At 33.7% G+C, this 23,808-nt stretch overlaps 1 protein-coding gene across 1 annotated transcript; it reads right to left on the reverse strand.

The window, feature by feature from the left end:
* Positions 1–1,636: 1,636 nt before the first annotated feature.
* On the reverse strand, positions 1,637–22,065 carry LOC140432615 (uncharacterized). The gene is made up of 7 exons (XM_072520643.1): positions 21,911–22,065; positions 20,817–20,944; positions 19,621–19,754; positions 16,426–16,824; positions 16,021–16,204; positions 11,523–11,705; positions 1,637–2,057 (listed from the first exon to the last, which is right to left on the reverse strand). Exons 3-7 carry the CDS (start codon positions 19,681–19,683, stop codon positions 1,789–1,791), a joined length of 1,098 nt encoding a protein of 365 aa, XP_072376744.1. The 5' UTR covers positions 19,684–19,754; positions 20,817–20,944; positions 21,911–22,065; the 3' UTR covers positions 1,637–1,788.
* Positions 22,066–23,808: the final 1,743 nt, after the last annotated feature.

Here is a 23,808-nt window from a genome sequence, read left to right on the forward strand (position 1 = left end):
GTAAGTGATTTATCCCTTTTTTATTATTTTTTAGATTATAAACATATGTGGTGAAGTTATCGGTATAATTAAGGGTATTACACATTTTTAGATGGAGAAAAACGCTGATCTGTCACCAAAACGAGTAGGCTAGGTATTTGCACTCATAAAAGCTGGACAAATGTCTCAAAGTGGAATAGCAGCAATGGTAGGAGCATCAAGAATTTCTGTAAGGAATATAAAACAGAAAATTGCGTCTGGAGTCAGTTTGGATCCAAAGCTTAAGGGTCACAGCGGAAGACATCGTGTGACTACTCCTAGGACTGATCGCAAAATAAGAAATATTTGCCTAGTAAACAGAAAGAAACCTTTGTGGCTGCTTACCCAGCATATAAGAGATGAAGAATTTTGTGTTTCAGAAAGAACAGTTCGTCGGAAACTTTGTTGTCGAAAGCAAACTAGTATCTAGGAGACCAGCTCGAAAACCAAGGCTTACTCCGGCTATGATAAAGAAACGTTTCGAATGGGTACAACATTACAACACCTGGAAAAAGGTATATTTGCCTAATAAAGGCGTATATACAAAATATTAAATTTACCCCTATTTTGTAAAAATTATACTTTTTTAATAAATAAAAGTTTTTTGTTAACTTTTTTAGTACAGTTTAATTACCTAAGAGTTAATATTCACAAAAAAGAAGAAAACAGTAATTTTTTTCAAATATATTCATAATCATGATAGAAATAACTTCATATAGTAAATTTTTCCTTGCTTGACCTAATAATTTGGCCAGGTACTGTAAAATATCTCTCAACCTACACACCTTAAACTTACTAGTCAACCGATCAAAATAGACTGCCCATCTACTTGACTTTTTAACTGTAAAGGAATACCAAAAGAATAACTGCGCAAAGAATCTAATGAAGACCTATCGTCAGATCATTGCAGCAATAATGACAATTCCATCAGAAAAATGTCCACGTCCAAGACTAACGAATAATGGAATATTTTCAAAGAAATCCTATAATAAAAAATAGACCTAGACAAGAAATAGAAATAGCACTAGAAACATTAACAAAACCAATATATGAAGCTGCATGAAAATCTACCAAACATAACTTTGAACGTCTGTCTGTTAATCCAGTAAAATAAGGCAAAAAAGGGGGCAAACCTCGGAATGAAAGATAATAAGCTGAAAATTTGCATACGTCTTTATTTTGATGGTATAAAACTTACCTCAAAAGTCTCATATACTCACGTGTCCGCGACTTAAGATATTAAAGGTCAAAGGTCACGAAAATGAGTTTTCTGCAAATATCTCGTTTCGCTTACACTTTGACATTTAAGATGGTAAGAAAAATTGTAGAATGGAAAATTCTCTTAAATTTTTGTCTCAAGTACTTTTATGTACCTTCAACCCTTCTTAAGATAGAGCGCAAAGAGTGGGGGACCGCTTACCTGTGTATACGGTAACGCGAAGTCAGCTAGTAGGATTCAATAAATAATAAGTTATATAGTTAATTATTCACTTAAAATACTATTATAATACTATCGAAAGACAACAATGCCCAATTGTTTACTTACTCTGACTCACCTCTAAAAATCCTTATTACAGTTGACTTAAATTTCCCAAATAATTTACAAAAATAAAACACGGATTTCTAAAATTATATTAATGTAATGTTAATAAATATTGTAGTTCTTACAACTTAGTCTATCATACGCTAACACTGCATGCAACGTAATAAAATAAACAATGACATTATATGACGGTTAAAATTAAAACATTGTACTATTTTTTGGAATTGTTAGGAATGTGATTGATTGTCCACGGGAAGAAGAAACGACGAAGTCTGTGCAACCACATTACCACCACAAGTTGTATATCCGTTATGGAACATTTCTGGAATTTGTACTAACGTTTCACTTAGCGCGTTTTCATCCAAAAGAGAGTCTAGAAGGCCCTGAGATTGGCTCAGCTTCTCCAAGGATTTTACGTCGTTATCAACGGCGGCCAGCGCCTTTTCCAATTCCTCCGTTTCTTCCCTAGAAGGCTCATACTCCCCATTTCGATTAACTAAAACAAAAAAATAAATAATTAACATAATTAAGGAAATTCCAACCAAACTATAGAATAACATATTTGACTTTACTACTATAATATGGGTTTTATTTTCAGTTCTAAATTTCGCTTTAAAAATTTTGTAATTTAATTCATTAGTTCGTGGACAAAGGCAAATAAGTCAAATGTGATTTTTACAGGAGAGATAAAAAATGATTTGAAGAGTAAATACAATGGCATTTTTGCAAAATAGTTGGCTCTATTTGTTTAAAATTATACCAAAAACATTGTCTAAATAGTTTTTATCGCATTATTGGCGTATTTTTGGTTTTGCATGACTTATATGGTTAGGCACGATATGTATGTCTAACTTATATGCTTATCCACAAGGAATCTACGTTCCTGTATTTGGCTGTATACCATATATTAAAAAATTAATTAAAATCCTTTGTAAAAGTGTGACGTCCTCTCGTGGGAGTCACTATCCGGGTAGCTTTTAGACAGTCAGAGACAGAGTTCAAAATAAAAATAAAACTTTATTGTCTTCCTTAAATTAAATTGACAAAAATCTTATGTACATATTTACAATTTAGTTTAGTCTTCTCAGTACCTGGCCTATTTATTCAAATTAAGCTTGACCTTGTCATATGGAACTGGTCTTATCGGCAAACGAGTGTGTATCTGAAATTTTAGGGTAACGTTGTATCGATTTAAAAACAGCGGACGATAGGTATAAAGAAAGGAAAGGAACTCAACACGTCCCTTAAGTGATTCGGGTTAATAGGACACTCCTCGACAGTCTCAACACGACTGTTTCAGAGTACGGGTAGTGAAAAGCTCAACACGCTTTTCGGGTAAAGACGGTAAAAGAAAAGGAAACAACTTGTGAACTCAACACGTCCGCAAGCCGGGGTAGGGAAGAGAGAACCTTCAGTCAACACCTGTCGATTCTGTCTCTGTGAGGAAATGTTGCCGTTTATATAGCGGAGCTTTGCCCTTTCTACTGTCGATACACTCCTACTTCATGGGTTGGTTCGCGCGCACGCTGGTTTAACGGTGATGGCTTGGACTCATCGTTACACCCCCTCTTCCTGGGGAAAAAAAAAATTTTGGAACAAAATTTTTTTTTTTATTTTTATTCCTTGCCAGGTACTTGGTTACCCTAAAAAAAAAATTTACAATACATCGAAATAAAAAATGTCCGCCCTAAAAAAAAATATAAATATCGTCTTCTTAAACAAAAAATCGTCTTCCTCTCTCTTTAAAAAAAAACGTCTTCCTTCGTGGGGCTTCAATTATTGGTTTTTATCCTCAGCACCTGGTTCGGGAGTCTCAGTCTGTATTTTTTTCCTTTATGCTGCGGCGGAACTAGTGAGAGCAGCGGGATTGACACTGGAATTGACTGGACTTTCTGAATTTTTGTGATGCCCATGGTTGGTTCATCGAAAAGGTTCTTGAATTTGGAAATAGCCTTTATCAGGGGCTCGCAGCCTTTGCCCGGGGTGTTAGGTTTTGGTGTGTTCCCTAATGGTGATATTACTTCTGGAACGGTGTATGGTGGCGGCGTAACTGTGCCGTCCATTTCTATGTCACTGTAATATATTTCTAATGTGTCTGACATTGTATTTGAAGGTAACTGTAAACTGTATTAAAATATACTGTCACTACTTGGTGTTGACTGTAAGTGCTTGGACTGATTAAGGAGTAGGGAAATCGGTAAATGCGGGTTTTAGGTCTTTGATATGAGCTGTTATTGTACGGTTTTTATCGTCGTGTTTTAATTTGAATATTACATTAGAACACACTTTTGTTATAGTATATGGGCCTGAAAATTTCGGTGCTAATTTGGCGTTAAAATTTTTGGCGGCATTTGAGAGTTGGTATTCCCTTTTCATGACTTTGTTGTTTATTGTGGGTTTCCACTCTCTTCGTCGTAAGTTGTAGTAATGGCTTTGAGTTGTAAAAGCTTTTGCCAGGTTTGTACGTACTAATTCGAATGTTTCTCGTAGTTTATGCCATTTTATGTTTTGATCGGTATGTTGTGTGTCGTTTGGGGTGTTTACGACTTTACTTGGAATTTCTAGTTCGTGTCCAAAGTTCAGGAAGGCTGGGGAGAAACCCGTTGAATCGTGTTTAGCTGTATTATATGCGAATAGTAGTTCTGGAAGGCTCGTGTCCCATTTCTTATGGTTATTATCGCAGAACTGAGCTATCATTGTTTTGATTACTCTGTTTGTTCTTTCTACTGGATTATTCTGGGGAGAATATGGCGGAGTGTTTCTTTTAGAAATCTGGAATTCGTCTAGCAACTTTCGTACTTCCCTGTTATCGTATGTTCTTGCGTTGTCTGATATTAGTTCTTTGGGTGATCCGAATCTCATAATGATTTTATCTTTTAAGTTCTGACAGACTGATTTTGCCGTTGCTGTTCTGATCGGTATGGCTTCGACCCATTTTGAAAAGGTGTCCTGGAATGTCATTATATATTTGTTTCCTTTGCTGGATGTTGGAAGGGGTCCTATGATGTCGGTTGAAACGGTGTGCCATGGATGTGGCGGAATTTGTGTAGATTGCATGCGGCCTGGAGTTAAGCTTTGTTGCGGCTTAAATTGCTGACAGTTCCTGCAGTTCCTGACGAACTTTGCGGCGTCTTTAAACATCCCTGGCCAGTAGTATTTTCTAGCTAGGCGGGTTATTGTTTTGGCTATTCCTAGATGTCCTGCGGTCGGTTGCTCGTGGTTTTCTGCCAGGAGTTGTTGTCTCTTGTGGTTTGGGATGCATAGTTTCCAGGGGTTGGATACCTCTGTCTCTTTTAAATCGTATTTGTCCCAGAAGTGTCGATAGAGAAGTCCATCTTTGATAGAGTAGTCTGGAAATAGTTGCGGATTTGTCTGGATTTTATTTAAAGCTTTATTGTACCATTCGTCGGGTTCTACATCTTCTACGTTTATTATGCAAACCAGATCTACTGGTTCTCTAGAGAGCGCGTCGGCCAGGACGTTCTGGGAGCCCTTTCTGTAAATGACATCGAAGTCAAATTGTTGCAGCAGCATTGCCCATCTAGCTATTCTACCTGTAGGGTTTTCCATTGTTTGTAAGTATCGTAGACTTTGATGATCTGTGATAATTGAAAATGGGTATCCTTCGATGTAGGGTTTCATCTTTTCTATACCGAAGATGATCGCTAGTAGTTCTTTTTCTGTAACGCTGTAATTTTTTTCGGCATTTGTTAGGGTTCGACTTGCGTAAGCGATGACTTGTTCCTGTCCTTCGTCGTTTGTTTGTACTAAAGCTACTCCTAAACCGTGGTTCGAAGCGTCAGATTGTAAAAAAAATCTTTTCTGGAAGTCCGGGCAGATCAGTATTGGAGCTTGTGTCAGTAGTAATTTTATTTTGTTAAATGCTTCCTCTTGGTCTCTGTCCCAAGTCCAATGTTGTTTTTTCTTTAGTAGCTTTGTTAAAGGGGCTGCAGTTCGTGAAAAATCTTTTATAAATCTCCTATACCATGAGATGATGCCCAAAAATCGGCGTAGTTGTTTAACGGTTTTTGGTGCGGGATATTCGACTATAGCTTTTGTCTTGTTGTCGTCCACTTTTATTCCCGTTTTGTTTACTACATGGCCTAAATAATTTATCTCTTCTTTGCAGAATTTACATTTGTCTATATTAATTCGTAGTTTGGCCTGCTGTAGTCTGTGAAGTACTTCTTTTAAGTTTTCCATATGTTCCTCGAACGTTTTCCCCAGTACTATTATGTCGTCTAAATAGGCGAATGCATGTGGTTCCATTTCTGGGCCGATTACTGTATCTAGTAATCGTTGAAAAGTAGCGGAGGCGGCGTGTAATCCGAATGGAAGTACTTTGAACTGGAATAGTCCTTTTCCTGGTGCTATGAAAGCGGTCAAGGGTTTGCTTGCTTCGGAAAGTGGTACTTGCCAATATCCATTTTTTAGATCTAACGTGGTAAAATATTTTGCAGATTTTAACTTTTCTAGGATATGATTGATGTACGGTAATGGGTAGGCATCTTTTTCTGAGATGTCGTTGATTTTCCTAAAATCGATGCAAAATCTGTATCCGTTGTTATCCTTCTTTTTTACTAGGACGATGGGGGAACTGTATGGGCTATTGGATTTTTCTATCACGTTCTCTTCTAGCATCTTATCTATCTCATCGTTTATGATCTTCTGCATTGCCGGGTTTCGGGGCCTGTATCTTTGTTTGATCGGTGTATTATGTTTGAGTTTTATTGTATGTTCGGTTAGATGTGTTGTTCCTTTAATTTGTTTAAATTTCTCCAATTCTGTTAGTAACAATTCCTGTAATTGTTTTTTTTCGGTATTGTTTAGTGTAGTACTGATGTCGAGCTGCTCTCGTTTCGGACTGTTCGTGAATTCCGGTATGTATGACGGAATATCTTCGGTCTGGTCGTCGGCCGCGGTATCGGTCGGTAGTTCGGTATATCTTCGGTCTGGTTGTCGACCGCGGTATCGGTCGGTAGTCGGTATATTTTCGGTCTGGTCTTCGACCGCGGTATCGGTCGGTAGTCGGTGGGTCGTTTTGTTATATATTTTGCTTCTCTGTTGGAGCGGATATCTTGCGGTTGGTGTTTCGTTGACCCTGGAATTGGTCGGTATTCGGTTATTATCTGCATTGTACGATCTGGATCCGTGTTCTGTCCTGGTTGGGTATTGTTCTCTCCTTCTTACGCGATTTCTATTTAAGATGTTTGATAAATCAAGGCCCCATCTTGTTATTTCATGCATTCCCAGTACTACTTCTGAAGCTAGGTTTGGTAAAAAATGTAGCTTGGCTTTTCTCCAAACGTTGTCTATGGAACATTTTGCTGTAAAACAGATTTCTATGTTGCTGGTTTTTCCATCTGCCAGCGTGATCTTTAAAGCTTTTCTGTCGCTTTTTGTTCCACATTGTTCCAATATTTTTTTACCTTTTTGTCCTATAAACGAATTTTGGGCTCCTGTGTCTATTAGTGCTCTTAACTTTTTACCGTTGCTGAACGTTATCGTTGTGTGGGTTCGTTGATCTGTATAGTGTGCGTAGCTGGAGGTTGTTAGGGAGGACTCTAAATGCTGACTGGGTTGCCTCCTTCTTGTCCAGTCCTGTTGGAGTTTTCCGGTCGGCTTCTACATTGGCAGTTATTGGAAGTTGTTCCTCGGGTTCCGCAATGACTGCAGAAGAGTACAGCAATAGCTCTGCAGTTTCTTCTATTGTGGCCTCTGCGGCCGCATCTCCAACAACAAGTCTGTCTGTCGAAATTCTGTATTTTGTTATTACGACTATTTGCCTGTGTCCAGTCACACCGTGTATTGTTTCTGTTGTATATTTCTTTTTGGACCATATCATATTCTTCCGCTAGTCTGATGATGTCCTGTGTTGACGATACGTCTTGCCTCTTTATATACAACTTGTATTTCGGGTTCATATTGGTGTATATCCTGTTTAGTTCTTCTTGGTGATTGAATTCACCATGTCTTCTGATCATTGTTTGAATATCAATGATGTAGTCTTTTACACCTTCGTTGTTTCGTTGGAGTCGGTTCCGGATTTGAGCTTCCAGAGATTGCGTGAGAACGGAGGAAACGAAGAAATTGCGGAAATCTTGTTCGAAGTCTTTTAATTCGTTCCAATATTTATTATTGTTTCTGTACCATAGTAATGCTTTCCCGTTTAATGTTTCTGGTAGAGCTTGTGAAACGTGGGTGTCTTGTAGGCCGTAACCTGTCTGGAGTTCTTTCAACCGTTCTATGAATTCTATTGGGTCTCTTGAACCGTCAAAGTGTAACCCCCATTTGCGTACTATTTCCATCTTTCTTTGTCTGTCTTCCATCTGGTTTTCTTCTATTTCCTCTGGGTTTTGGCCTTTTTGAGTTGGTGCCTTGATGATCGCAACTAATCTCGCTCTTAACTCGCTGAAATTCCCTTCCGTCGGCTGTTCTCTGTTTGTTAATTCGGCTATAAGTTCGTCTTTCTTTAATAGGTACACCCAACTAACCTTCGACGTTTCCGGAGCGTCTGTCATTTTTGAACTGTGAATCACCTTGTCTTTGATTAAAATTTGAAATGTAGTACTGTCTCATGAAAATAAAATTCGGAATTCGGTCGGTATTATTGATTAAAACGTATTTTTCTGCTCGGGCGCCATTTGTGACGTCCTCTCGTGGGAGTCACTATCCGGGTAGCTTTTAGACAGTCAGAGACAGAGTTCAAAATAAAAATAAAACTTTATTGTCTTCCTTAAATTAAATTGACAAAAATCTTATGTACATATTTACAATTTAGTTTAGTCTTCTCAGTACCTGGCCTATTTATTCAAATTAAGCTTGACCTTGTCATATGGAACTGGTCTTATCGGCAAACGAGTGTGTATCTGAAATTTTAGGGTAACGTTGTATCGATTTAAAAACAGCGGACGATAGGTATAAAGAAAGGAAAGGAACTCAACACGTCCCTTAAGTGATTCGGGTTAATAGGACACTCCTCGACAGTCTCAACACGACTGTTTCAGAGTACGGGTAGTGAAAAGCTCAACACGCTTTTCGGGTAAAGACGGTAAAAGAAAAGGAAACAACTTGTGAACTCAACACGTCCGCAAGCCGGGGTAGGGAAGAGAGAACCTTCAGTCAACACCTGTCGATTCTGTCTCTGTGAGGAAATGTTGCCGTTTATATAGCGGAGCTTTGCCCTTTCTACTGTCGATACACTCCTACTTCATGGGTTGGTTCGCGCGCACGCTGGTTTAACGGTGATGGCTTGGACTCATCGTTACAAAAGGTATATATTTAAAAACCCAAACGGGCTGTGTTAGACAAAACGTTTTCGGAATACATCATTCCATCATCGGTGTCTAGGAGTACATGAATGTAGCCACTAAATATATGGGTAAAAACCCGTTAACAAATAATTAGTTACATTTGTTCGACATTATATCTTATAAATACTTATGATGTTAAAGTTACCGTTGGATTAGGTAACATGGCGTGTTACTAATCGCCATGTTACCTAATCCAAATCCATACAGTTGAAGCATTTTATGTAGTGTGAGTTGTAAAGGAAGATATTTTTTCTGAGTTTGTTTTCTTCTATAATGCGACTCATAATGTGGCAAAGACAGAATGCGCTGTTTTATTTCTTTAAGTTTTTCAGTAGGCAGTTTGTTTTGGGATGTGTTTACCTCGTCTGTTTTCTGTAGAGGTTCCAGCAATACTTGCTTTCTTTTTTAATTCTACAGTTATCATAAAATTTGGGCTTTCATCCAAAGTGCGGAGTAAGCAACCTTTGCAAATCGGTTTTTGCTGGACATGTATTATCAAATGGTACTTATAGGAAGTACACATCCTGAATTCTCCTAGGACGATAGGTAACTTTATCCTGAATGTCGATAAAGAAGACATATATTCTCGTGAAATCTTTCTTTACACTTCATACGGCAGTTATTCAATGGCTTTATTTGTCTTGCGGAAATAACTTTTCCTTTGACTGTTTTGATGGTGGTGTAGCCAATCGGTTTACCATTTGTTGTAAAGTTTGCAATTTTTGTTAACGAAGCGTATGAAGTGGAAGTATTTTTATTTTTTTTTTAATTCAGCACCTAGACAACTATACCTAGTTTCACCGGTAAATAGAAAATATTCAATTTGAACGAATACAAGTCCATACAGAAAAAAACCAAAACAAAGATACGAACAGCTAAAGGGAAATCACGCCATCTTAAAATTACACAAAACGATTCAATAATAAACGTAATATTACTCACCTTCTGTTTATATCGCTTGGTTGATATAAACAGAAAGATAATCTTCAGACATCGCACGCAAATTAAAGAAATACAAGGAATACATTCAAGAATTGTTCGAAGACGATATGTCACAACAAGAAAACATAAACAATTACAGAACATGATATACAATCCCTGCTAACCCTAGAAATTTCAGTTTTTTGAATTCCAATCGTCTTAAAAGTATCTTCTCAGCGATACAGAGCTGCTGAGTGGGTTACATAACAATTAGTAAATAATTATGCTATATAATTAAGTTAAAAATGGTGGAACTTTTTGATTGAATTGTCAAAACTTGACAGATGGCAATATAATGTGCTAAAAATGTGCAGTAACTCGACTTTTTCCAAGTTTAGCTTTTTTTTCTTAAATTAGCGATTGTTATTTAACTTTTGTAAAATTTGCAGCAGTGAATGATGATATTGTTCTACAATAATGTTAGTTTTGAATTTGGTTAATTTCTGATCATAAAACGAGGATTAATCTTAGATTGGAATTTTTTCAGATGGGTAAATATAAAGATCTTTATATTGGGTAAATCTCTTCTGTTACTGCTCTATTAGAAAATACCATATACAGTCAAAGAGAAATAGCAATAAAATATGTTGTACGTCAATCGTCAGTTCGAAGTTTGAGTCAAAAGCTGAAAAAGAGAAATATCTTGTTTGGTCGGTTCGGTGTGACAGAGAGCTTTCTCCCCCAGGGGGCAACGAATTTTAAAGAATTTGGCTATAAAACACAAAAGAGCCTACCATAGGGATACAAAGAATAAATTGAAAGAAGCAGGGTGTTCAGTATTGGAGGCCATTGTACGCCGGGGTATAGTAAATTTGTAAAACATGGTGTTCAAATCTCGCAGGTCTGTTAAGAAGCCAAAACTAACATCTCAAATGCTCAAGAATCGCTTAGCTTAGGCCAATTTGCATAAAGACTGTACTACTGATGATTGGCAAAAAGTAAGTTAATACAAATTATGGATGATAATGCCCAATTTGTCCGAAGACGTCAAGGGGAAAATATGAGAAGGATTGGTAATAAAAACAATTAAACATCGCACCTCAGTGATGATCTGGTTTGTAATAAGTTGCAAAGAAATGGGTCGTTTATATGTGGTAGAAGGAACAATGCGTCTGAGTCTTGAAAACAAGATGGGTTACACAAATATATGAATGGATTAGTAATGGTCGCAAGGTTTTTATGCAGGATAAAACACATTGCCATACGGATAAAAGCATTAAAAGTTTTTTGATAGGGCAAGAAATTCCTCTATTACAATGGCTCGGAAACTCCCCAGACATGAACCCATCAAAAATTTCTGGGAGTGACTAAAAAGGAAATTAGCGGAAGAAGTAATAACAATAAGGTTCAGTTGAGAGAGAGAATTATTTTTCATTGGAACCGCAATGACCATTTAAAAATAAATAGCAGACCAAGGAGAGTGACTAAAATTCTTAAAGCCAAGAGTGGCTTAACAAAATATTAGTATTATAGTCAAATTATCAATTTTGTAGAAATTTAGCAAAATCCAATAAAACCACAAGTCCTAACCAAATTACAACCGAAATAATTAAACGAATATGAAAAGATCGATTACCAAAAAAAATCTTACGCAAACGAATGTAATGACTGCCACAAAAGTTTATTAGTCTGTTTCAATATTTCATGTGTTCCAATAATATAATTACCTGTGAAGAAATCATCAAATTCGTCCACTTCTATTGTATTGAGCACGTTATTTATGTCATTTTCTTCTAAAAGGTGAGGTTGTGTTTGTAAAGTACTTCCATTCAAACCGAGAACTTGATCGACTATTTGAATATCTTCAACTTCTAGATTTGACGAATCAGCTTCCGTTATATCATCAATATCTAAAACAAAATATATTAATCAGCTAATGGAATATACGGGGTGGTTAACTTTTGTGACAAAGACTGTTATAACTGTTATTATAGAAGATAACAAAAAAAGTTATTTACAAAAATAGGAGGTAACTATAAGCTTCACATTTTAAAATTAGTTATAAATACACAGGGTATTCCATAACACCGCATGTACCGCCTCAAACATGTTTTTTAAATGAAACACCCTGTATTTTATCTAAATTTAAAATCCGCTTCTCATCCTCGTTACAAATATAAAAATTGTTTTGTTTTATACAGGGTATTAAAAAAGTTGTAATCAAATTTCAATGAAAATCGTAACAAGTTCAATGCCCTGTATAGTTGAAAGGGGGTACAAAAGCAACGACCTGTTGTAGCCATAATTTATAAATGATTGTCAACATTCATAAAAATGACCCTAATACTCCTTAAATCTAATACAGGGTAAGTCAAAACACAAATTCATTATTCTGAAGCTATTTTCTTGTGGCATTTTAAAGTAATTACTATTTAAATGGGAATAAGCCACGATTAAAGGTTAAAGTGCGTTTATTGACGTTTCAATTTCCACTTCGAAAAACGTTCTCAAAATACAAACATTAGTTAATTGTTTACTAAGTCCAAAACTAAGCAGTCTTTTTCTCACAGTGGAAGTGCATACGCTTACATGTGTAGATTCAGAGCACAGCTTTGTCAATTGGGTGGAATTAAGGTTTCTGTCTGCCAGACTTGTTCTTCTTAACGCAGCGTCATCCCGAACAGAAGTTTTCTTTGGTCGGCCACTACGCGGTCTGTCGTCGATTTTTCCTTGTTCGGCATATTTCTTAATGACTCTAATTACTGTAGATTGATTACAGTTTACTGCGGATGCTATTTCTCGACTAGATTTGTCGTTTTTATAGTGAAAAATAATTTCAAAACACTTTTCGTCCGATAATTTAGTTTGTTTGGTCTGGGATGACATTTTGACCTTTTTATCAAAAATCAAAGAGCGAATAAATGTGTTAGGGTAACTACAATGTTTATATAGTCAAAATATGTGGCAAATTTGTCATTAAGATTCAATTTAATAGTACTTTAACGACTTAATAATCACCTCATAATTTTCACGGATTATGGGAAATCCCTTCAATCAGATTATTTTAATCTTTTCTGTAGAATTTTGAGCTAGTAATTAAAAAAACATTAGTAAGTATACCGATAATGCTAATTACAAGCACAAACTTTAAATGAATTAGCGAAAATATACAAAAAACTTAAAAGGCGCTTAGGTGATGCAAAACTTTTTAACACCACTGTATATGGTTACAGTCTAAGATCCGAATCTTTTTTTATAGATCGACCTTCACCCATCTGTTGAGCGAATGAAACATTTTTTTTTATCTAATTTCATATGTACATAGACAAATACGTCTTGCATATATTGCCCATCAAAATGTTCATAGCTATACTTAATCAAAAAGATATTAATTATTTTTTTAGCAAGTTTCACCCATCTGTTTAAGAATCAAAATATATATATATCAAAATAAAGATTATTACATACAAACGCGATGAGTATAGTATTGCCTGCAATAAGAGAAGCGCGCGAGTGAGAAATCCGAGTAGTTAGGTGGTTTGAGTTTAAGAGTTTGGTTTGTTATTTTTCGTAAGACTTTCATTTCTGTTGTTTCCAGTAGTCTTTGTGTTTTCGCCGTATCTGCTCTTGTTTCCGCTGTGTACGTCATTATCGGTCTTATTGTTGATTTATATATCCTGGTTTTCGTTTCCGTTGTGAGGTATTTGTTTCTCCAGATTGTGTTGTTGAGACATCCTGCTGCTCTGTTTGCCATGTTCACTTGTTTTTGTACTTCTTCTTCCACTTTTCCGTAGATTGACAGTTTTATTCCCAAGTATTAAGTTTCCATCACTCGTTCTATTATTTTGTTATTTACGCTTTAAAAATAAAAAAATAAAACGGCTTTAAAATAATATTATAAAATATTATCTGCGATAAAAATACTAGTATGCACTTTTTGTGTCATCTGTCATTTATTATTGTCACGAATGATTAAAATGTCAAATACATGTATCATTGTGACTAAACTGGCTTGGTCACCTAGAAAGAATGCCAGATAATCGAGCTGTAAAAGTAGTCCAGAGATGGAAGCCCCAAGGAAACAGAACAAGAGGAAGGCCCCGTAAAAGATGGATAGACGACGTAGAGAGGGATCTTAAAACCATGAACATCAGGCAGTGGCGAAGGAAAGTATCCGACAGGGCAGAATGGAAGAACATTGTTAAGCAGGCCAAGACTCACAAAGGGTTGTAGCGCCATTAGAAGAAGAAGAAGACATGTATCATTGTCATTAATATTATGTAAAACATGTTTCTGCATTAGCCATCGATATAAGATACTAAGGATAGAACCTATGAAAAAATACTTGCGTCCAAAGTAGCTAGTAACAATGCACGACTCTTGTTTCTGAAATGTCAGTGGAGTACGAAAAATATTCTTTTGGTACCTATATATGTACAACAATAATTTATTTTCGTTGCTATTTACATTTGAATAGAAGATATATTGACATGTAACATTGTAAAATTCAAAAATTATTAATTTTATAACATAAAAACATATAAAACGTATATATTTTACAGGTACACAATTGCGCATCGCACGCCACTGATGTGGCTTGATGCAAAATATAAAAAATTTAACGAATTTATTGATTTACCAAAAAGAATATATTAAATTATTGACTTAATATATAATGTTACCTGTTTAATATTACAATATAGGGAATAATCATGTTTACATTAATCGCCTGTCAAATTCACGTCGGACATAGTAGTCTATAATGTTACGTCAGTTCCGTCGGTGATCAGCTACATATAAAAATATCAACATGTTTCTTCTTCTTCTTCTTCTTGATGTGCCTATCCGTTACGAATGTTGGCGATCATCATGGCAATCTTTATCTTATCTGCCTCAGCGCGGAAAAGCTGCACAGATGTTGTATTGAACCAGATTCAGAGGTTCTTTAACCAAGATGTTCTTCTTCTTCCTGTACCTCGTTTTCCAAATATTTTTCCTTGCAGGATGGCTTGAAGGAGAGTATATCTGGATTCATTTCGCATAATATGTTCCAAGAACTGTAACTTTCGAGATTTGATGGTGGTCAGTACTTCTCGATTCTTATTCATTCTTCTGAGGACCTCCTCATTTGTGACTTGTGATATATGATCTTAAGCATTCTCCGATATAGCCACATCTCAAATGCTTCCAGTTTTCTGCACATATCTTCGTTCAAGGTCCACGATTCAACACCATAAAAAAGGACAGAGAAGACGTAGCATCGCAGCATTCTTACTTTTGTATCAAGAGAGAGGCTGTGACTCTTGAAGAAGACCCACATCCGATTGAAGGTGGATCTAGCTTTTCCGATGCGTGCTCTAATCTCCTGGTTGTTGGTCCATTCTTCATTTATTATGGTGCCGAGATAATTGTAGTGCGTCACTCTTTCTACAGCGGATTGGTTGACGTAGAGTTGACCTTCTGTTATCCTTTTCTTGCTAATTATCATAAGCTTTGTCTTCTTAACGTTTATATTGAGTCCATATTGTTGACTGTAATACGTGATTTTGTTCATAAGAACTTCTAAGGTCTTCTAAGTTGTCCGCAAATACTATGGTGTCATCTGCATATCTGATGTTGTTTAGCCGGCAACCATTTAGTAGAATACCTTTTTCTGTTTCGTGCAAAGCTTCGATAAATATTCTTTCAGAGTACAGATTGAAGATTAGAGGAGATAAAATACAGCCTTGCCTCACTCCACGCATGATTTTCACATAGTCAGTGTGTTCAAAAAATTAATGAAAAATGTAGATATGGACCCTCATTTTAAAATAAGTTTCTCCCGATGAAACTACATTCATGTTAAACGGTAACGTAAATCAGAACACAAAGTTAATATTTGGGCAGGTATTATAGGGACAAAAATATTTAGATTTGTTGCAAAATCAAGTAATTCCTGCAATAAAGAATGTGTTTGGTAACAATTTTCATGACATTTGGTTTCAGCAGGACGGTGCATTCCAAAGTGACACGATATACAAAGTGTACCATTTAAAAATATACCTTTACATTATTTTGGAGTAATTGTGCACTCTGTATATTTCTAATTAACCTATATAGATAACATGATTTATTAAAAAAAAATTATTAAAAACTTTTTTGTAAAACTATCAGGAATCAAAATATTAGCAAGTTAGGTTACTTTTTGTACACACTGTATGTAATTATAAAAGTAATTATATTTACCCGAATTAGATGTTTTAATAGACGTATCTAATAAACTATTGGATAAAGATATGTTCATTTCTTCCGATTTTGTACTTGATCTTTTTCGTTTTTTATTTCTTTTTTGTGGTCTAATCATTGCTGAAAGTTTCACTTTCCTCTTAAGTTTTTTAGGTTTTCCTTCTTGAAATAATTTATAGTTGTCCTAAAATTACATGAAGGTTATGTTAAAAATTATTTATGGCATTCAGAAGTATTTATGGTAAAAAAAGTTTATTGTTACTTCATAACTCGTTACATAAATAATTACATTCTGCAGGTCAGCAAACACTTTCACTAACTGAACTTGTAAATTCTGGAACTTGATATTGGCTTATATATTCAGACTGCAAATTTATTAAACTATCGAACAACATAAATACTTACCCTTTTCCTTGCATGTTCTGCACATAAGGGAAGTTCATGGGATATATCAAGGACAGGTGTAGAACATTGAGTGTTATCTGAAAATTTGGCAGTACAATACTCGAATAGAATTTGTTCGGGATTGAACATAATATGCAAAATGCAATGTTTGGTACAAGGCAACGCTGGCTTTGAACATTTTTTGATTTCGCACATTCTAGGAGCAACTAATCGACTGCTTCCAGATCGATACCCGTTTTTTATGATAGGAGAGACTTCGTCTATGAGCTTCTCAGATAAATTTACAAATAAATTAGGTTTGCCCACGTCACTTCTAACTATTTGGTGGATATACCTACGGAATTCGTGTCTTGTTATTTCTATTTTTTCTTCTCTAGATCTGTCTTCCAATTTAAATTTCTAAAAAAGTAAGGTTAGGTTAATACTTGAAGTAATCCTAACTAAACTATATAGAAAAAAGATATAATTGTAAAGTACATATTATAAAAGTTTTTAGAATTACATAAAATTATTCATTAAGTTTTTTTTCGAATTTATCCAAAAAACTGTAACCAGCATAAAATCATCATTCTGACTTTACAACTCTGCATAAGTTGTAGCCTCCTCAAGAATTTCTCTCCAGTCGTCCCTATACATCACCTTACTCCTCCAAGCATGTATTCCCATTTTTCTCATGCCTTCATTGCTGTTATCAAAGAACCTTGTTCTGAGTATTCCTCTTCTTCTCTGACCAATGGCTCTATCAAGGAGCCTTATTCTAGCTGGGTCATTTTGTTCCATCCGCATTACATCCCTATCCACCTCAGATGTCCTATCTTAATATGTTTTAGGATATCTGGTTCCTGGTATATTCTATAAAGTTGTATCGTCTCCTCCACACTCCACTGTCATTCACTGCTCCATAGATTCCCCTAGAAACATTACTTTTTGTTAGATCTCTGAACCATATGTTAGGACTGGGCGTATTATGGTTTTGTAGAGTTTTATTTTTGTATTTCTCGATATAATTGTGGATTTAATGAGGAGATTGATTCCAAAATAGCATCTATTGGCAGTGGAAATTCTGTGGTATATATCTGCGGTAGTATTATTTTCAGTGTTAAGGAGCACTCCCAGGTATACAAATTCGTTCACTGCTTCGATGACGTCGTTTTCTATAACAAGTGGTCATTTTCTATAACAAGTGATCGTAGGATTTGTGGTTGCCTGCTTATTTTCATACACTTCGGTTTGTTGGTGTTTATTATTAAACCCATTTTTGTAGCTAATTCTTTAAATGCTGCATATGCCTCTCGTACAGTGTTTTCTGTTCTCCCAACAATATAGATGTCATCAGCATAGGCAAGGATTTGCACTGATTTATTATATATTGAACAAATGGTTGTGATTTGTGACATACATATTACTTTTTCCAGAGCCAGATTGAACAGTATACAGGAGAGAGGGTCTCCCTGGCGCAGCCTGTTATTTGTTTTAAAAGGTTCAGACAGTTCCCCCTGAATTTGTACTCTACATTCAACTTTTTCAAGAGTTAGTTTTGTTAAATTTACCAACTGATTTTATATTCTCAGCTCTTTAAACTCTCAGCTTCCAGGAGCTTTATTCCTTTTAATGCTCTTTCTATTTCTTCGTGGCTTATTTCGGGCATCATTTCTGAGTTGACATTTGTTATATGCCTTTTCAAGTTCTGCTTTGAGGAGTTAGGAGGATCGTTTCTGGTGCCATACAGTGACATATTACTGTGGAAAATATTTTATATGCTGCATTTAGAAGCGTAATTCCTCTGTGGTTAGAACTTTCAAAGATATCTTCTTTTTTGTGTATGGTGCAAAGTATTCTAATATTCCAATAATTGGGGAGGGATTTCTGTGTCCATATTTCTTTTATAAGCTGCTGTAATACCATTACAGCATAAAACAGCATTAACCAGCATAAAATACCAATATAAAATTACACAACAAAAGAGTTAACGAAATTTATCGCCATCTGTAAACTATAAACCAATCTCTAAAATTTGAAATATCTCTAATCTTTTAGAAACAAAATTTCTGTAAATTACTTTGTAGAGGGCAGTATAGTGCTGACTATATGAATAGACAAAAATTCATAATGATGACACTAAACCCTATTCACATTGGAATTTCCCAACATAAGCAGCTTGACAGGCATTTGTTTTGACGGTATTCGCCTTCTCATTCACCAGGAAGCTATTAAATTATTAAATATGATTTATCGTCTTGAGCGAGCATAATTGTCTGATGACATGAAACTACTCAGTCTGATTATATTCAATTTGTAGTGTGGTGGTCTATCATTATTTTGTTATAAGTTAATAAATTTTGTGTTTTGTAAGGTTATTTTTGAGTTATTATACTGGTCGTGTTATTGTTTATAAATTTTATAGTGTGTAGTAAGCTTTATAGTATCCAAAAACATCTAAAGTATTTATTCATCAAAAGTAAAAATAGCTCGTGGTAATCACTTGGGTAAAGGTGAGAGAAACCAATATTTTAATTTATTGATGTTTTGAAAAGTTGCCTCCATGCCATTCTGAGCTCAATCCAATTAAACTCATCTGGGCAAAAGTGAAAAATTATGTTGCAGCCAAAAACAATACTTCTAAATTTAAAGACATCAAAAATATTTTTTATGATACAATAAATAATGTTACTTCAACTATATGGCATAAATGTGTGCAACATGTTGAACAAAAAGTCAAGTCCAAAATGTGGAAGTTGGACAACATAATCGAGACCAATAACGAACCAATAATAACAAATTCAGATGACGAAAGAAGCACATGTAGCTCCTCAGACTCTGAATGATTTAAACGGTAGGTTTTTATGTTTTGAAAAACTTATGATGATGCTACTTTATTCAAAATACTTTGTTATGTATATCTTGGTTAATGAATATTTTATTTTAGCACGTTTTTCTTCAATGGAACATTAAATTTTACCCACAGTTAAACTTCAAGAAATTCTTACATTCTTAGTTTCAAAAAGTAAATATTTTTAAAAATCATATGATACAACTCAGTACCACCTTGTTTGGCTAGCACATTAAATTGTTTACTGATAGGAATACGTAATTTGAATGAACACTACAATTACAAAAATATTTCTTGAACAAAATTTTTACCTCATTTGAATAAATCATTCAATATAAAACATTTTAAATATCAGGGTGTATTACCTCAAGTCCTGCACTAAACCAGTGTTGTTGATAGTGATTATGAATATCATTTTCTATGTTCATCTTAAAAAATATCAGTACATTTCCTATTATCTAATCCAATGTTATTTAAAGCCTCTTGTTCTAATAGATACCTAAAAAAGTAATAAAGTATTATATTAGTACATAAAAGAACTAATCTAAGTGAAATATGTACAACATTATTCTAGTCATACAAAACAATATAATAAATGCACTATTATGATGCCCTTTTTACAAACTTATATATTTAAAACGTATTCAGTACATTGAAAGAATTTTGAAACTGTCAGGATAAGAACAAACCCAAGTATTAAATACCCATAAAAAAACTAATGTTTAGTTTATTGAATATACTAGATAACAAATCTGAGTTAAGCCAAGGTCATATAGGCGTCATTAAGAAGAATGTGTGAAGTGCAATAGCTAGTTTATAGATGAATCTTAATAAAAACTATGAAAATAGAAATTTTCATAGTTTTTTCTTTATGTGGTTTACAGTTGTTAGTGAAAATTTAAGAGTAACGGATGCTTACTTTAATTGATTATCCAGGGAAAAATAGACAACTGGTGGGGGCAGGTAAGAGACGATACTCATGTCTTTAAAATCTGTGGAATTTTTTCATGCTCACATAGGTTGAACTATTCAGAAGTTGAGTAAACAGAATCAGAATTGCCAAGTTAATAGCCAATATTCACAGCAGACAGGGCACCTGAAGAAGAAGATGCTATTTTCCTATTAGAAGTTATTAAGACTTTTCTAAGAGAAGAAAATTGTTTTTTAATACAATTTGTATATTAAACACAATACTAGATATAACTGCATAATTCACACCTAAAACCAACTTATAAACTATCATAAAATGTTAAACATGAAAAATATACACAAACACACCAATTAATCCATAAACTGGACATGATAGTGATGACATAAATGATACCTGAATTACATATTGGAAGAATAACTGCTGCTGCTCTTTCATAAAGTGCGAAAACCCTTTAAATAAAAGAGAGATAAGCACAGATAATGAACCCTTAAAACCCACAAGAATTTTATATAGGTACACACTTTAATGAATACAACCCAAGTGTATTTTATACCTTTTTCATAAATAATTATTTAATAAACAGTTTTAATAAATTTGAAAATATAGTATTAAATAACAAGCAAAGCTTACTTATTGCAGTGTTAAACTATAACATAAATGCATTAGTACTAACAAAAATCTTCAGTATTCAAATCTGTATTTCCATTTCTGCAGTATTTCATTTTTACAACTTAAGTAGACCATATTTTATATTGCACCTAAAATAGAGACATTAATTACAATAAAATATAAAAGAAAACAAAATAATTATTTTACCAAAATATGTTCAAAGAATTTTTATATGCTAGGCATAATTTTTAACAATGGTACCTAACTACTGAATTGTTTCAAATATAAAATTGTAATTCCTTTTAACTATTGAATATATTATGTTTGAATATTGTAGATAAAAATTATTTAAAAAAAAGTATAAGTAAATTTAGTAACATATTTGGAACTCTGAATTTGAAATAAAAATTTATTCAAGAAGTAAACTTTTCCACAGATTACAGATTTCAATAGAAATCTGACTGACTTCCATTCAGTAAGTCAAGAAGCTGTCAAGTCACATTTAAAACTAATATGGAAATGCATTTAAAAATAAAGGATTTTAATAATATGTTTTGTTAACTTACTGGACAAAAAAAGTTGAATAAAAAAAATTAAATGTATATATCAAACCACTACAAGCCATATAACAATTGATTGTGGGACTAGCTTAAGCCCAAAAGTAACTATAATGATATATTAGAACTAACATACATAGAAAATATAGCAGACATGAAGTAAAACTGAACTGTATATATGAAAAGAACAACATACAATAGATGTATCAAATAGAGTATAGTGATTTCATATTTTGTTTAATAGTACCTTAATGTAATAGATCAAATAAAATTAGCAAATTAACTTGGAATAAAACTGCGAACTGGAAATATTTTACTGGAAATGATTCAGAAATATTTAACTACAGGTTATGTGATGATTGATAAACAATTTATTTGCATATATGTAATTGCCTAAGCTTAACAACCCAACTAAAAATAATTCAGATGAGGATTTAGTGTTATAATAATATTTACAGTTGTTAGTTACTAATCTCTGGGTGCTATTTCAAGATATACAGATATATGTCTTTTGAGGATTTCAATCACAAATATACATTAAATAATATTAATATTTACCGGTTAAATGGTTTTACTAAAAAACGTAACCATATAATTTTAAAGAGGTTCCAAATGGTGTACAGTATTTAATAAATCTATTAATTAACAATAATATATTGAACAATTGAAAAATAAATAATTTCGTAAGGTATTTGTAATTGTATGCTTCTTCTTCTCTTTTAAGTTTGACGTTTCGATAAACAAAATGTCTTGAGTGCTACCCTTAAATCGAATGTGCTAATAAAAAAATCAAATAAATATAATGTAATTAGAGTTGAGATTATTTAATAAAACATTATAAATTTTTGTTATTGTGAGTCTCTTTAAAAATATAATATAAGTAATCTTAAAAAATTTGTATAATATGGTTAGTATATCTATTTATGGCTAATAAGAAGTTTCTACAGCCACATAATTTCACAATTTTGTTTTGTGATCCATGTCCATTTGCCATAGACGTACGTTTCTAACATATTTAAAAATATCAGGATAGAGTCGCAACAAAATATTAATTAGTAAAAATTATTATCTATATGGCACACCAATTTCACATATATAATAAGTAACTGATATATTACATTTTGATACATGAAATCTCCATACAGTAAACTCGACAAAATACAGATAACAGATATAAACAATTAATGGATTCAAATTATTACAATGAGTTTTGAGAAGAGTAAAAGATGATGGTAAAAAGCAATGAAACAAGAACTTAAGTTTACAAACAAATAAACAGTTAACCAATTTATTTAAGCAGTGATATAATAACTATATTTTTTAAGAAATGTGTCATAATTATACGATATTTTAGCAGAAGTTTTTCTTTTAGTGAGCTTGGCAGCTAATTAGTAACTTAGCTAGAAAAGATAATTAATTGGTATAGTTTTAAAAGTTTATCAAAAAAATTTTTTACGTATATTTCTTGGTGGAATATAAAACCACATGAAAATGTTTTCATTGTTGCGAAGTTATGGTGGAGTGGTGATTCTACTCTTCTTTTTTGACATGCCTCCCTAATTTATTATCCTACGAGATCTAAATATGTTTTAAATTTTAGAGCTATTCTTATAAAGACAATGTGAAATATATATACTTAAATCAAAGTTTTTAGCCCATCATACATTGCAGATTGGCACATTTACTAGCAATATTCCTAATGTAACATAATCTAGCAAATTATATTTAAATCAACTCCAAATTTACTAGAACAACATATTCCTACAAAGCAAACACACTCACAGGATCTTGATGAAAAAAAGTTAGATAACCTTCTTCTATAAATGGAATAAATGCCCAATCATGTGATACACCATACACAAAATATTCTAATTAGATGTCAGTAGATTTCACATATACTAGGAAACAATTTCCTAAAGCTTTTTAATTCACTATTGAAAAATAAATCAATTTTTAATATTCATACAAGAAAAATATTCTAGGTACTTAGGTAGATCGGGAAACAAGCCCGCACCATAGAATAATAAAACAAAACAACAATGCAATCTTAAACAACAATGTATTTAATCTGTGCCGCACATTTTTCGACAGATAACTACATTATTTAGGAGTGACACTAGAGGAAATGCAAAGCATTATTGTCATATTTTTATTCTTGTGATTTCAATGATCTTCCCAATAAGCGTGTGTATTGAGAAAAATCTTCACATAAGAAAATATATATGAAACTTGTACATTTGTATGTAGGTATATGCTCTGATCGAAGATTTTTGCATTAAAATGCAGACTTTCATCTACCAGCAATAATCCTGATATATTATGACACAATATTTACAAATCCTATTTAAAACAATCTCCAAAATCGTAAAAAACCTCATTTTGCACACCCGACGACAATAATAAGGCAATAAGCCGTAACTGCATGTTGTGGCAGTTGCATTTATATTCCAATAAAA

This window comes from Diabrotica undecimpunctata, chromosome 1 (assembly GCF_040954645.1).
Source record: "Diabrotica undecimpunctata isolate CICGRU chromosome 1, icDiaUnde3, whole genome shotgun sequence".
Lineage (NCBI taxonomy): Eukaryota > Metazoa > Arthropoda > Insecta > Coleoptera > Chrysomelidae > Diabrotica > Diabrotica undecimpunctata.